At 38.5% G+C, this 14,342-nt stretch overlaps 2 protein-coding genes across 2 annotated transcripts; both read right to left on the reverse strand.

The window, feature by feature from the left end:
* Positions 1–551: 551 nt before the first annotated feature.
* Positions 552–4,147, reverse strand: rabif (RAB interacting factor). The gene is made up of 3 exons (XM_022745386.1): positions 4,048–4,147; positions 3,549–3,700; positions 552–2,364 (listed from the first exon to the last, which is right to left on the reverse strand). The coding sequence occupies exons 2-3, from the start codon at positions 3,690–3,692 to the stop codon at positions 2,116–2,118; spliced, it is 393 nt and encodes a 130-aa protein (XP_022601107.1). The 5' UTR covers positions 3,693–3,700; positions 4,048–4,147; the 3' UTR covers positions 552–2,115.
* Positions 4,148–5,394: 1,247 nt separating this feature from the next.
* adipor1 (adiponectin receptor 1) lies at positions 5,395–13,880 on the reverse strand. The gene is made up of 8 exons (XM_022745477.1): positions 13,800–13,880; positions 11,892–12,107; positions 11,698–11,811; positions 10,349–10,520; positions 9,978–10,164; positions 8,950–9,137; positions 8,542–8,735; positions 5,395–7,030 (listed from the first exon to the last, which is right to left on the reverse strand). The coding sequence occupies exons 2-8, from the start codon at positions 12,036–12,038 to the stop codon at positions 6,902–6,904; spliced, it is 1,131 nt and encodes a 376-aa protein (XP_022601198.1). The 5' UTR covers positions 12,039–12,107; positions 13,800–13,880; the 3' UTR covers positions 5,395–6,901.
* Positions 13,881–14,342: the final 462 nt, after the last annotated feature.

A 14,342-nucleotide genomic window follows, 5' to 3' on the forward strand; every position in this document is an offset into this window, starting at 1 on the left:
GACCGAGAGTTACCCGTTTCTCATAGATTTGGCTTGATACAAGTTTATTCTTTCGGATAAACCCCTTGAAATGAATCATCTCGTTTTCAAGGGGGGGTCCTAATATACAGTACAAATAAACATGAAAACACAAGATACAGGAAAACAGATTTCACGTTATCTGTTAAATAAATGCAGCAGTTGCCACAATGGCCTACCACTTGTTTCACACTGTATGAGACTGATTTGAATGTCACTGTTCTCTGTTTCGTTTGAACTTCCCGTTGGTGGATCTAAGACAGCAGACTATAGCGAACACACATGACAGGTGTCTTTCACGCTTGGGAGAAAAATCAGCTGCACACATTTCAAGGTGCTCAAGATTACTTTAACAAAAAAAACACCATTTTCTCCAATTATTCCAAGTGTCTGATCTTGATTATTATGTATAGAGTAATTTGTTGTATTTTTTTCTATCAATATGGGCATGAGAATTAGATCTCACAAATTTAGCATATACACTCTTGTCCTCTTAATATAAAATGATGATCATTTGTACAATGGCTGTAATTCCACATTTATATAGTAGTCTGAATTTAATACTCTACATCCATGATTGTTTTCATTCTTGAAAACACATAAAACACAAAGGGAAGCACACACAGCTCCACCACTAACGCTCATGGTGTATTCTGCTGACTAGCACCACTGACACTGATTCGGTGGGGGTTCAGTTTACTGGGTGGAGGCACAGCCTTTGACTGACATGTGCACAGACCACACAAAATAACAACAAACTACATCATATTGCAAATTCACCATAAAATGAATATGTATGAAGGTTGAAAAGGGTTAAGGTCACTCAAATGACCCCCCTCCTCCCTTTATTACTGCAGTGGTCTGTTAACACTACTGTTGCTGACACATTTCAATGTTTACAGGTTAACTGTCAGTGAGTACAAATTTGGTAAATAAACTTATCCAGCTAACATCCCCCCCTGGATTACCTAGCAGGCATGTATTGCACACAGCCAAGGATTTAAGACTACCAAGAGCCCCAACAGCCCTCATTGCACTGGCATTAATTTTCCTGCTCATCTGAATAGCAAACTATTCTTGGCTTGTTCACTGAGCAATTTGTAACAGCATTCGCACTTGCCTCATTGGGTACTTCAGAATTGTGAAACCATGCATAAGCTTTAATAACAATTTTATAACTGACAATGTTTACAGGGTAAATTCCTCTTGTAGCCCTTTCATTAAAAAGAAATTAAGTAAGCTGAATGTCAGGCAATGACACTCATTGTAAATTACAACATGGGATCCGGTCCCTGTATTTTTGGGTCAAACACACACAAACAAGGACTTGATACTTTTGTGACAATGAGTGACAAATGATTATTTCCAGACTTGAATAATCTATAAAATAATTTAAGTAATCAATTAACTTATAAAATGTAAAAGAAAAAGTGAAATCATTGTCATGCATGAGCCATCTTCAAATTATTTGTTGTGTTAGACAACAATTTACAATGATATGAAATAACGAAAAAGCAACAAACCATCATTATTTGAGAGGCTGGAACTAATAAAAGTGTTTGCTTTATAATCAACTTAAAGGATGAATCAGTTATCAAAAGTTTGACTAATTTACTGCGTATTGACTAAATGTTTCAGCACTCAACATACATCATCGTACACTATGGAGCTCTAACTCTTGTAGAGAAATTGTACACATAATATATACAGGTCCATCATAAAAGTCTGAATGGGAGTGATTTTTTTGTGGGTTAAAAGACATTGAGATGAAGAGAACTAGCATCACATTACTCAAGAAACAGCTGCAGGATGGCATCTGACTACGTCCCAAAAAACAATTTTATTAGAACAAAATGGTCAGTGTGATCCAGGTGATTGATAGAGACATAGCACTGTTATCATGAATAAGTCTGTACACATCAACAACCTGATCTGTATGTACTGTGTGTGTGTGTGTGTGTGTGATGTGTGTGTGTGTGTGTGTATGTGTGATATATTAGGTAGGCTGGGGGTCAACTCTGGAGTAAATCCATGAAAAGATGCATAGCCTGCCAACGCATTTTTTAAAGTTCTTGTGGGCCCTCATATGAAGTTACACTATGCATGATTCACCCTCTCCACAGCGACGTAGAAACTTTTCTTGTCATCCAAACAGTGCCAGCCGATTGGTCCAATCTCGCAATCCGCACAGATAAGATACTTGATTCTCCCCACGTCGTTAGTGAAGCCCACATTCTCAAAAGTGTACATGTCGTCCACTAACCAGTGGGCAGTCAGAGTGTCCCCATCCACTGAGCCCTCTGTGCTGCTGACGCCGCTCTTTTTCCGCATGGCGGGTAGGAACAGCTGGTGGGAGAAAAACACAGCCTCTGATATCATACAAACACTTGACAGAACTCAAAATCAACACTGCTATAGTGTTAGTCTAATTTGGATGTCTTCCTTTGCATATGGCCAGACCTAGCAGGGATAAAAGGACAAAAAAAATCAGACCATATCACTGCTTTTGTCAGAAACCTCCACTGGCTACCTGTTGCTTTCAGAGTGCAGTTTAAAATCTTCCACCTGGTATACAGAGCTCTAAATTACCTTGCTCCACCGTACATGTCAACCTTGCTTTCAATTTATGAACACTGCAGATCTCTCAGGTTACAAGGCACCAGTCTCCTTCATGTTCCTACAAAGTCCTGTGATTGCATGTAACATGTATATGCCTAAATAACTAAAGAGTCTGCCTGCTGATTATAACTCTGACAATGTGACCATTTAAAAGCAGTCTATATAAGCAGCCTATATAAAGTAACTGACCGGTGCCTTGGTATTGTTGTTCTTGTATATTTGTATGTATGTGTATATGTCATTGTGTTTATGTAAATGTATGCGTGTGAGTATGTATAGGGACTGCTTATTGTTTTATTCAGTGGCAGGGGAAGTTTTCCGATCCTTTACTTTTACTTAAGTAAAGGATCTGACAAAATAAGAATTCTCTATTACTAACATCACTAAAGAACATGAGCATTATTAGCAAAATGTACTTAAAGTATCAAAAGCAAAAGGACTTGCATGCATAAAATAAACTATTAAATATAATCATACTACATTATTGTTTGCTGATGTGTTAATATGCAGGTAGTATTTAGTTAGTGTGTTAGTAAAGGTGATGATATCAACTACTTTATTTACTGCTAGGTGGGTTAATCTATAATAGTGCATCATATTTTCAAAATGTATTTTATGTTTTATATGGAGCAGCTTTGTCATTTAATAGATTAGTAACTCTAGCTGTGAAATAAATTAATTTCAGACGGAAATGGAAATAATTCAGTTAAGTACAAGCACCTTCAGTTTTTACTTGAGTAAATGCACTTAGTTGCATTGCAATACTGGTTTTGTTATCATGTAAAGCACCTTGTACTGCTTTTAGATGAAACGGTGCTGCACTAATGCAATTAGACACATTTAATACCCCTAATGCAGTATTATCCAGAACTTACAGGCAACTATCTATGTGTCGGCCCATCACACCATACCTCTTTCTCTGCAAACACAGCCATCCCCGGACACAGCACCTTGGATCCGCAGCGCTGACACAGAACAGACTTGCTGTTCTTGCCGTCCTCAGAAACCAGGTCGGACCGCTCCGTGCTTTCTTTGGGCTGCTGACTGTTGTCCATCACGAGCCCTGACAAACAGCAAATGTACTCTGATGCTGATGCACAAAAGGCTTGAGACAGGGCGTCTTTCACCAGCCCAATCGGACTGATCTGAGGGACAGTGACTGACTGTTTTCAGCTCACAGACCGGGCAGTCTGCAGACCGGAATGGCCAGCCTCTGAAAATGTTAACTTATAGTTTGAAGTTTTAGTTAAGTTTAGTTTTAATAGCTGTTAGCCTGATACAGTCGCTGTAAATGTAAGCCCCGCCCATTGCATTTATGCTAACATCAGTGCTAACACGAAATTCTGCTATTATGCGACAAATAACTACATTACATACACATAATAATTACTTTTGTCAAAGGATACGTACCTAATGGTTGAAGGAAAAACAAGCGCTGAATACGACAATAAAATGGTAAGACAGACAGGTTGGCAAAGGCTAAGCTAGCATACTGGTTGGTCTTGAAGTGTACCAGCCACTAAGTACTCCCGTTTAGAAACACTTGCCTGTACTTTAGTTCCTGATTAAACAGGCTTTTTTTTTTTTTTTTAAGAATATTAGTCGGAAATTTTTCATTAATATTTTCATTCTAAAGTTTATCAGAAAGGAAACAGGGTGGAGGAAAAGGAAGATGCTTTTTGCAAAACATGATCCAGACATAAGAGACAAGATAATATAATTAGAAAAATTGGGTTGGGATGTTGTTGAACATCACATTCAGGAAGCCTAGGTCATGAGTCTGTCCCACTTGATATTTTGCAGAATTTATCATTGTATAAAGCCCCAATGTTCAGAGGATTTGGCAATTAGGACTTAGAAAAAAATCATCAGCATAATTGTTTATTACTGAGTGCAGATCTGTATTGAGATGGAGATTGAATACACCTTTGATGATGAAATGAAAAATGCTACATGATCGTGAATCCTTGAGGGAGACATGTTAACACTGAGTGCTTATACTTATATCTGATTTATTTTCCTGATAGTCTGGTATTTCATACAATTATGTAGTATTTTCTACATCAGCTGTGAGCACATCCCATACATCTTTTCTGCCGCTGATTTCCAACCGGCAGCTAATTCTAGCAGATGACTGGGAAATGATGAACAGCCGTTGTTTTGCAGAGGTTTACATGCTCAATACATAATAACGGTTGATCTCCAGAGTTCATTAAAACTGTTTTAAAGAGAGAAAACTAATTTTGTATTTTGTAGTTATGCACAGGCGATGAGCAGTAGATGATGAGTCCTGTTGTCTTCACAGTTGCTTGCGGCTGCTGTGACATTTTCAAATGTCAAGGTCTCACATTTCTAAGAAATCTGCTCACTCTCCTGAGTGTACATCACTCTCGCCAGCTGCTTGTATAGCCCGAATCTTCAAATATGCACTGGATACAACTGGACACCATGTTTATACATGTGGAAAAAAATTTATTACAATAATTTTCCAAGATTACCATTAATAAATATTTATGTTTACATTTCAGTGAAATGTATGATTTATCACTTTCTACACAGGACATTACACAAAGTCAAGAATACACGTTGTTTTAGTCTTTGTAATAAAGCTTGAATAAGTTGATCTAGAAAAAGGAGTCTTAAACAGCAGTTGATACAACCTATCAATGGAGTTGTAAGTTCAATAATGATTTGATTGTGTATATATATGGCAAGGAAAACAAGAAAAGTCAACATCTGGAAATCCTTGAAGCTCCCTTGACTGTTAAGATAGGCCGTTTTATTTAAAAACATTTCCATTGGCCTAAGGCACAGGAATACTAAAAGTTTATATCAATCATACATAACACATTTTAAACCCCATATGGTGATTTAAAGTTTAGAATTTTATAGCATACACTAGGGTGCATTTGATATTTACACCTCTCATTGCATTTGAAATCTAGCACAAAAGAAAGATCTTTAGCTGACAAAAACACAATTTGACCGATCTAGATCTGTACATTGTGCGTAGCCCAGGAACTATTACTCTAGAAATCATGTGTTGTCTGACTGAAAAAAGATGGCAGGTGAGTTCTTTTCACTTCAGCATTTTAATCATCTTAATCTAACCTGAACTGAGCTAATTTATTTTTCCACAGGAGCAAAAAACTTTTACAGCTTTTCCGTGCCATTAAACAATTTGAAATTTTTTTGTTTGACTTTTGTCAATTAAAATAATGCATCCAATGCAAAGGAACTTCTAAGCATTTCAGTATAAAATAATAAAAAAAACAAAAAAAAAACAAAAAAAAACGAGAAAGATCCAACCCTTTGATTCATTTTGGTCAAGGATCTGATTACCATTACCCATAGTGTTACTGTGACACGTCTGTACATCATATTTATGGGATCTAAACTATACGTTCCTTTTATTCATTTCTTATTTTATTTTGTGTCAATGGGATTTTAGAGTACTGACTGGGCTTTGAGAGTACAGTTCATGTTTTATTGCAGAGTGGACATGGGTGGGTTTGTACAGATTTCTACAGGTTTTAATGGAAAGCTGCACAATCAGTGTCAATCAAAAAAAAAAAATCTGATGAATTCCATACACACTATATGTGTATACTTTCATCCTCCTCAAGCAAATGTGTGCAGGCTCTCAAGCACCTAACTGGCCCTGGACTGCTCTACAAGATGCTTCTGGCTGACAGTACATTCGTCCTCTAACCTCTAAGGAAAATGGGAGGGAGAAAAGGAATTGTTTATAGTATGTGCTCTCTGCTACAGTACAAATAAAACTCTCTATACCCTTTGTGCAATGGTAACAGACTATGGAGAAGTTGGGCTACTAGTGAGCTTCTCAGAAATGAACATCAGTTACAGGAATACATGATTTTGGTTGAAGTCCCATTTTGACCTTTCTTTGAAACACATACTTTAAGCTTCATACTTATTGAAGAAGTGGTGACCGTTGAAGATTCCCTCCATAGCTCATTGGCTAGTCAATGCTACTTTATTTGAGCAAAAAAGAGCCAAAGCAGAAAGACCGTCAGAACCCAAACAGAATGTGAGCAAATCAGAAGTACAGAAGGAGCAATAAGTGACTATTGAATTCCAGCAGCATTTTAAGTGTGTGTGTGTGTGTGTGTGTGTGTGTGTGTGTGTGTGTGTGTGTGTGTGTGTGTGTGTGTTTGTGTGCGTGTGTGTGTGTGTTTGTGTGTGCGTTTGTGTTGTTTGTGGGGCTATAAAGAAAAGTATGAGTAAGTCACAGTCAGGGCTCTCAGAGTAGAGAGTCATCTGTGCATCCTCCCTCGAGGCCGTAACGAAACTCCTGCAGGTTGGAAACACCGTAGAAATGGATGAACGCTGCTGCCACGACCAGAACATGGAAAATCTGATGGGAATGGAACTAGAGACAGGGAAAGAAATATATGTGCATTAGCAAGATTTATTACCACGCACCTGCTAAATCAAATAAGAAAATAAAAAAATAAAAAAAAGGAAAAAAAATTAACCAATATCCAAAATTACAAGCTCAATCATTAATTCTCTATTTAATACATGATTTACAAAGTTGTGCGTACGTGTCTGTTATATCAGAAGTGAGGGTGATGCATTGCATTGTGAGAGTTTTAGCAGTGTAGCCCTTACCTGACAATAAGAATAAGAATTTTGACCGATCAATACTATCAGTTAACAGTTAAAATATCCTGAGACATCAGTACCATCTGAGCGGTTATTCTCCGCTGCGTGTCTCACAGTTAACAGATTGCGCACCAGACTAACCGCACTGCATGTCGACTGCATGTTGCTATTTCTGAATAAAAACCAGTGGAAAAGCTGCCCGCTATTCATTCTGAGAACTGAGGTATGCCTGGCCTGTGTATTTTAATTTGAGGTTTAATGCCAGTTCAACTCTTGTGTTGTGCGGGCAGTAGTCTGGCTGTTCACACCAGAACCACATCTTTCTGTGATTCTGGTCCTCTGCTCTGCTTTTTGATCATACGTAGAGCTGATCTTAGCCTCATGAATTTATAACGCAGAGGTTCTTATGTGTTCCTGGATGAGCGGGTTGTCACTTCTGCAACAATGAAGTTAAAAGGACTTGTCTTGTGTTTCCAGCCTGTCTGTGTGTGTGCACCTCTGTCTCACTCTGTTTCGACACTCAGGATCATCCTGGTACACTTTAGCCCTTGAGTATTGGTATTGGTATTGGTTTTTAAATGGGTGGGTTACAGACACTTGTCTGTTCTAAATAGTACATTTTAATCTTGTTGGTTAACGGTTTGAAGAGTGGATGTTGTAGTTACGTGGTGCGGTTCTCAACCATTTGGCTATCAGGACGACCCTGGACACTACATTTTTGACCTCAGTATTTATACCTTACATTCAGAGTCAGTTACTAGTCACAGGAACTATCACTCAGCCTGCGAAAACAGCTGAATAATGTCTTCTGTGGCTCTGCATTGTCAAATCTGCGCTCGAGTGAAATCATTTGTGCAATTGATTGACTTAAATTTGGAAACTATAAATTAGTAACGGAAGTCTTTGTATTACAAACCGGGGAGTTGAAAAACATCAACAATGTTGATTTATATTATGGTAAGTGCAGGATCGAGTGTTTTGGAAGTTGATTCATACAATATGTCTCTTTTGAGTCTCCTAATTTTAAGCAATACAGTGCTAAGTTATTGGAGGATAACTTAAAGCTAAACAGACAACAGATTCCTTGGCTAATGAGTTGAGCTGCCATTTGATTTTTCTGTACTTAAGGAAGCCGTCTCATATTTGTGCTGGAACTCTAAATCAAATGATTGATTTTGGAGAAAAAAGAGTTCATATCCTTAACAATTTATTAACTATCTAATCTATTAACCAAGCACCTGAAAGTTCTGGTATGTAAACACGTTAAATACTTACCCAGATGTCACACTTGCCAGGGAAATAGCGTTCAGGGATCCTAGCTGCATACAGACCAGCACCAGTGATATACATCGCCCCCATCAAGTAGAACCAACCCATCTGGCCGACAGTGGTGGCCTTAACAAAACCCTCCTCGATGGTGAAGTGCATGGTGGGGACAATGCCGCTTAGTCCCAGACCCATGAACACACCTAAGAGAAGCATGGACTTGAGTTACTTTGTGTAATTTTGAAATAAAAAAAAAAATCAACATCTACATTTCTAAACATTACAAGACAAAGATCATTATTATAAAATCATCAATCATCAACAGTCATTCATAACCACGACATGTTATCAGTGTTTCCACTACAAGAAAATTATCGCCTATCTAAAACATGGCTATTATCCTCAACTGGTGAGTACCTGCTCTTGTTGGCCTGTGACGAGGTGTGGAGAAGCGGTCCCACTGGGCCACTATGATGGCGGCAATGCCGAGGACACATACAATGGTGAGGTAGATAAGTCGAGGCTGAGGGGAACAATAGAACGAGTAGTACAGCCAGGGCACGAAAGAGCCCATGATCAGGAGGGCAATGCCCGAGTAGTCAAGTCTGAGGACAGAGGGGAGAGAGGAAAGAGAGAGGTTCTGGGTGTTGGGCTGGAAGATCTGCTGGATGCAAAAAAGCAAAAGTCTTCTCATGTTTCTGATCATTTAAATTTCTGAGTCTATCTCTGCTTTATAATCACTGTTCATGTAGGACATCCTGTACAATGACACCAGAACGTACAGTTATCGGATCTGTAAGTATTTTTGAGGCTGAAGTTCAATGACAAATGACAATTCAGGCAGTATCTTGCTCAAGCACATATGACATATGAACAGGAGGGACCAGGGGTCAAATCACTAACCCTGTGATGAATGGATGGCTGTTCTCCCGCCTGAATTTACCTTTTTTTAATATACAGTCTTTTGTGTCTTTTGATTGTTGTACCTACCACATGTTGGTCCCAAAAACATGTTCTAAAAACATTCACAAGCTTAAGTCTGAATGTGGAACTGAACTGAGGAAAATGTCAAATCACTCGATGATGCATTCATACTCTATGGGTAAGAAACTAACAGATGGATCTTGAAAGGGTAAGGAGAGACCGCACCTAATTTAAAAACAACAATACTGTAAATTCTTGAAATGAATTAAATTCACAATGGCAGGTTGCTGTGGCATCATGTTAGATTTGGCTGAACTATGAATCATTTTGCACGGATTAACGTTTTCCTCATTAATTGCACTGAACTCTAGGTGGCAAGCTGGAGCTGCATGTCCAGTATGATGACGCATATGGATGACTGAAATTAAAAACCCACCTACTACAAGGCAGCCTAAAATAGGAGAAGACTTTGACAGTTACAAATTATTCCTTTAAGACAGTTTGACAGTACAAGGCCTTACTTGGAGAAGGTGCGAGACACTTTCTCAGAGTGGCAGTAGACTGTATGGAAAAGCCAGGAGAAGCTGAGGCAGAGCACAGCTCCCAGGAAGAACATCCCAAACACCACTTTCTCTTGCAGTGGGGCCATAAAATACATGTTGGGCCGCAGCATGGTTAACGTGCCCAGACAAAGGAATAAGATCAGCCCTGAGGGAGAAAACAGACCAGTTTCATTAACAGCCGACAACAGAAAAGACCAGGACCGTCCAGAGTTTCCTGATAAAAGTATGTTATCAAACCAAAATGTCTGGTTGTAATCCAAATGAGAATATGTTGCTAAAAATCCTTGCTCAGCAATTTAGGAATGTTATGTAGGCCTTTAAATTCTCACCTAACAGGTGAGTCCAGATGTTTCCTGTCTCAGTGTGAATTCTGAAGATGCTTCCAAAACAGGCTCGAAAGGAGGGCATAGGGGGTCGATGTCCATGCAGGAGGTAATCGTTGTCCTTTAGCCACTCTGGCAGGACATGAAAAGGGATGACCCTCCAGCGCCCCTCCCAAACCTGAAAAGCAAGATTTACTTGATTCAGAATTACTGTATACCTGAAAAGGTTAACGAGTGAGAAATGTTATGGAGATTTAAGTAAAACAGACATCGATTTTAGTTTGTGTTATTGGCAGTTGTAAAGCTTTCAAAATATTTATTTTTCACATTTCTGTCTCAGTGCGCAGTTCTCTGAGATGACCAAAAATGTACCATGCTAGTCAAAGGTTTGGAAGAATTTTTACCATATTTTAGTATTTAAGGTAAAGTCTCAACATATATAATCACAATATATTTGTTAAGTACCCTAAAGTTTGAAAATACAAGTTATAAGATTATTTAATTCATTGGATAAGAATTTTCTCTTGATGACTATAAATACTCATCTGTAGCAGACAAAATGATGAATATTTATCTTATAATTGATGCTGACATCATCTTTGTTTGTTTGTCTCTGTTGGGCAATAATTCATTTCTCACATTTCTAACAATTTGTTACAGTTATCAGTTAACTCTTTTTGTCAGCTGTGCATAACCTGACATTTGCCTCCCATGGTGACGGGTGAGTCTCTTATATAACACATAAATCCTGTGTCTGACGTGGATTATAAAAACATGCGAAACTCACATATGACTCAGTCAAACTACACAGCAATCACAGGTTAATCCCGGGTTGCTGCTGTTCATCCAGATCTGCAACTGTATATCCATTAACCTCGCAGCAAAACCACAGAATTGTACACCTGCACGCCTACAAGATGAGCAGGGTGTTACGTTTCAGCTCTTAACGTGGTCGCTGCAATATTTATGCTGGTTCAATTTAAGGAAGGAGGCCAAATCGTGTAATGTGATAGGATCTAGGATCTTTCCTCATCAATCAATCACCAATATCTACTATAGGTTTATAACAAGATATCATATTTTTATAGTAAAAAAAATGTTATTATAGAAATCTATGTTCACTTTTTTCATACTAAAGCTAAGCACTTTTGAATTGTTTTAAAGCCCAGGTTGGGAACAGAGAAACTAGATTGGATAACATGTACTGACCTGTTCACACCAACCCCAAACATGGGTTAATCCCAGGTCGCTGTGTCGGAGTGAAAAGTATAAACCTTTGACTGGCATTTGACTGGCAAATTAAAACTTGGACTGGTGCTGTAATATAAAGTGGTACCTCTACAAGTTCAACGTACCTTGTGTACAAACTCTTCCATCTTCTCCATGGCGTGGTGAGCCTGAAGTGGTAAGGTAAGGACCTCTCCCACCTCATCATCCTCCTCTTCCTCATCAGCAAGCATGGCAGCTCCCTTCAAAGACACCACAAGAGATTACTGAAGCTACTGAGCAGAAACAACTTCTCTCTGGGGATCTTGTGAAACAGTCCTACCTCTGGATGGACGCCTTTAGCTGCTGCCTGGCGCCCCCCTCCTTCCTCCAGCAGTGGCCCCAGCTCCATCAACTCAACATCTGGGACATGGCAGTCCTCAGAGATCCGGCAGTCTGCATCACTTGCAGACCCGTTTCGGCCTGACATAGGGAGACTGCCTGATGACCCACTCACAATCTCTGTATTCTGCTTCAGATGGTATACTTCAATTTCCTCCTGCACAACCAGAACCACAATCACAGTCTTTATTGGTCTGTATCTATGTTGACACATTTCATGGAATTTGTGACCAGTACTCAGTGTCTCACAATATACAAACATGACAAAACATAACTGCTATTATATGAAGACAAGAGGTGGGGAAAAAAAACAGTATCAAAATGCAGCCCAGACTGTTCCTGTGTTTTGTACAAATAATAAAAAAGCAGGAATAAAAATAAATATTGTATATATAATAAATAGATATGCATGATACAATGATAGCCCATATATCACTGGCCAGTAAATGAGTAAATTCAATTACTGCTATTGTTCCATTAAGGGAATTTCAGACGATACTTCTATCAGGTAATGACGAGCCTTTTAACAACCCATGCATGTGACCTGAAACCTGCTTCTGAGAGGGGACCAGTTGTAAATAAGTGAAAACCCAGAGTATTTTCAAGGTCATTTCTTCCAAAGTAATATTGATGCTTTTTAGTTTATGTTATGACTGATTTTGAAGTTACAAGTTTACAATAACAAAATATGTCCTTTATAAATGCTAAACGCTCTCTAAATGTTGATTTTGTTAATAGGAAAATAAACACGTCAATCTAGAAAATGTCCCTAAACGGTACTATGTTTCTCACTGTCTATAAGGAGTTGCAAGTGTTAATAAGCCATTACTAAACGGGTAATGGCTTTGTCAATGTGTAATAAGTTATTAGAAACATTTGGTCTGTCACTTATAAATGTTAATATGCCACTGATAAGGGGTTACACAATAGGCCATCAGGTCTGTAGTTATTAAAATGAATAAGCTGTTTGTAAATAGATTTTGGTCCAGATGCCCTAAAGCCCCTTTCCCAAAGGTGAGTGGTCAAATAGGCCATTGGAGAGGTCTCACAGATGTAAATGAATTAAAGGGCTAAAAATACAAAATTCTCATGCCGGAGGCGGATTTTTCCACACCTGGCAACCCAAAAGCAGTTCCTACAAATAACTGATTAAAAAAAACATTAGCAAACAATTTATTACCCAATAACAGATCCATTAATTACAGCTTATAAACGCTTTATAACGTGGTACCCATTTATCCAACTCCTGATTTAAAATGGCTGATGAATGTATCTGGGTCTCATTAGAAATCCCATTCACTACAAAAGAACAAAGAAGCGGCTGAACTTATTTAGGTCTATGTCACCGGCCAAATGATCGGCCGACAGTTATAATCAGATAATACTCACTGAATCAAGCCAATATACGGACAAGTAATCCAGAGCTGAGGCTGACAACACGAACAAAACCTTAGACCAATTCACTGCTTCGCAAACCTGCCAGACGGATGTTGATTAGCAGCGTCAGACGGAACATGGAGTACAAAATGTAAACAACCGCAAGATACTGTCGAGTTAACATGAATCCGTCATCCCCACACGGCTTGTCATGCTTCATAACAAAGGGCTGAATAAACATTTACCGATCACCGATACATTTATAAGTCAGCTGGTCACGATATCGCTCATATTCCGGCTTGCTAACGTTACCTCTTAGCTAGCGCTGAACAGCCAAGCAGGCGACGCTGTTCTGTGGATATACCTGACTTCAAAGAAAAGTCCGTGCGACGACGCCAACCCATAACGCTAGCTAAACAACCTACTGTGCGGACATATGCTGTGATTACTTCATTAAATGAACATGAGTTACCTGACAAGGTAGCCTTCAAACCAGGAAGGTGAATTATTTATCTATATGCGAAACACAATCCTTTCCGGAAGTTGAGATCTCTTCCGTAACACTAATCCCTGTCCTTTTCAAAATAAAAGCATGCATTGGGTTGAAAACCATAGATCTTCATACTGCTTAAAAGCTTTAATTTATTTGCATTTATTTCAAGTGTTTCAAAAAGATATATAATATAAAATGTATATGCTAATCATATCAAAATTATGGTGGTCCTAAGATGCAAAATACAACAGAAAACACAACAAAATGGCAAATATATAACATGTCTATTTCAAATATATATTATAAATGTATCACAATTTTTCTACTTACTGTTTCATATCATATAAAAATGAAGCCTATTAGAGGCATTTTCATTCATTTTTTTAACAGCAGGACGATGATATCTTGTATATAAATCTATGTGAAATGCACTGTGGCCAGATATACTGCATGTTACCTTTATGATACAGTGAGTAACTTGCCTTCACAGTGAAAGTCACAAAAACGGAAAAGAGGCTGGTG

The sequence above is a fragment of the Seriola dumerili genome, unplaced genomic scaffold, assembly GCF_002260705.1.
Source record: "Seriola dumerili isolate Sdu_G_001 unplaced genomic scaffold, Sdu_1.0 BDQW01000088.1, whole genome shotgun sequence".
NCBI classification, from domain to species: domain Eukaryota; kingdom Metazoa; phylum Chordata; class Actinopteri; order Carangiformes; family Carangidae; genus Seriola; species Seriola dumerili.

Coding starts and splice junctions, on each gene's coding strand:
- rabif (XM_022745386.1), bottom strand. CDS start 3,692: ATGGACAACAGTCAGCAGCCCAAAGAAAGCACGGAGCGGTCCGACCTG. Junction 2,365..3,548: donor CTGTGTTTGCAGAGAAAGAG/GTATGGTGTGAT, acceptor TTCTCCCACCAG/CTGTTCCTACCCGCCATGCG.
- adipor1 (XM_022745477.1), bottom strand. CDS start 12,038: ATGTCAGGCCGAAACGGGTCTGCAAGTGATGCAGACTGCCGGATCTCT. Junction 10,521..11,697: donor TGGAAGAGTTTGTACACAAG/GTACGTTGAACT, acceptor CTTGCTTTTCAG/GTTTGGGAGGGGCGCTGGAG. Junction 10,165..10,348: donor CATCTGGACTCACCTGTTAG/GTGAGAATTTAA, acceptor TTTCTCCCTCAG/GGCTGATCTTATTCCTTTGT.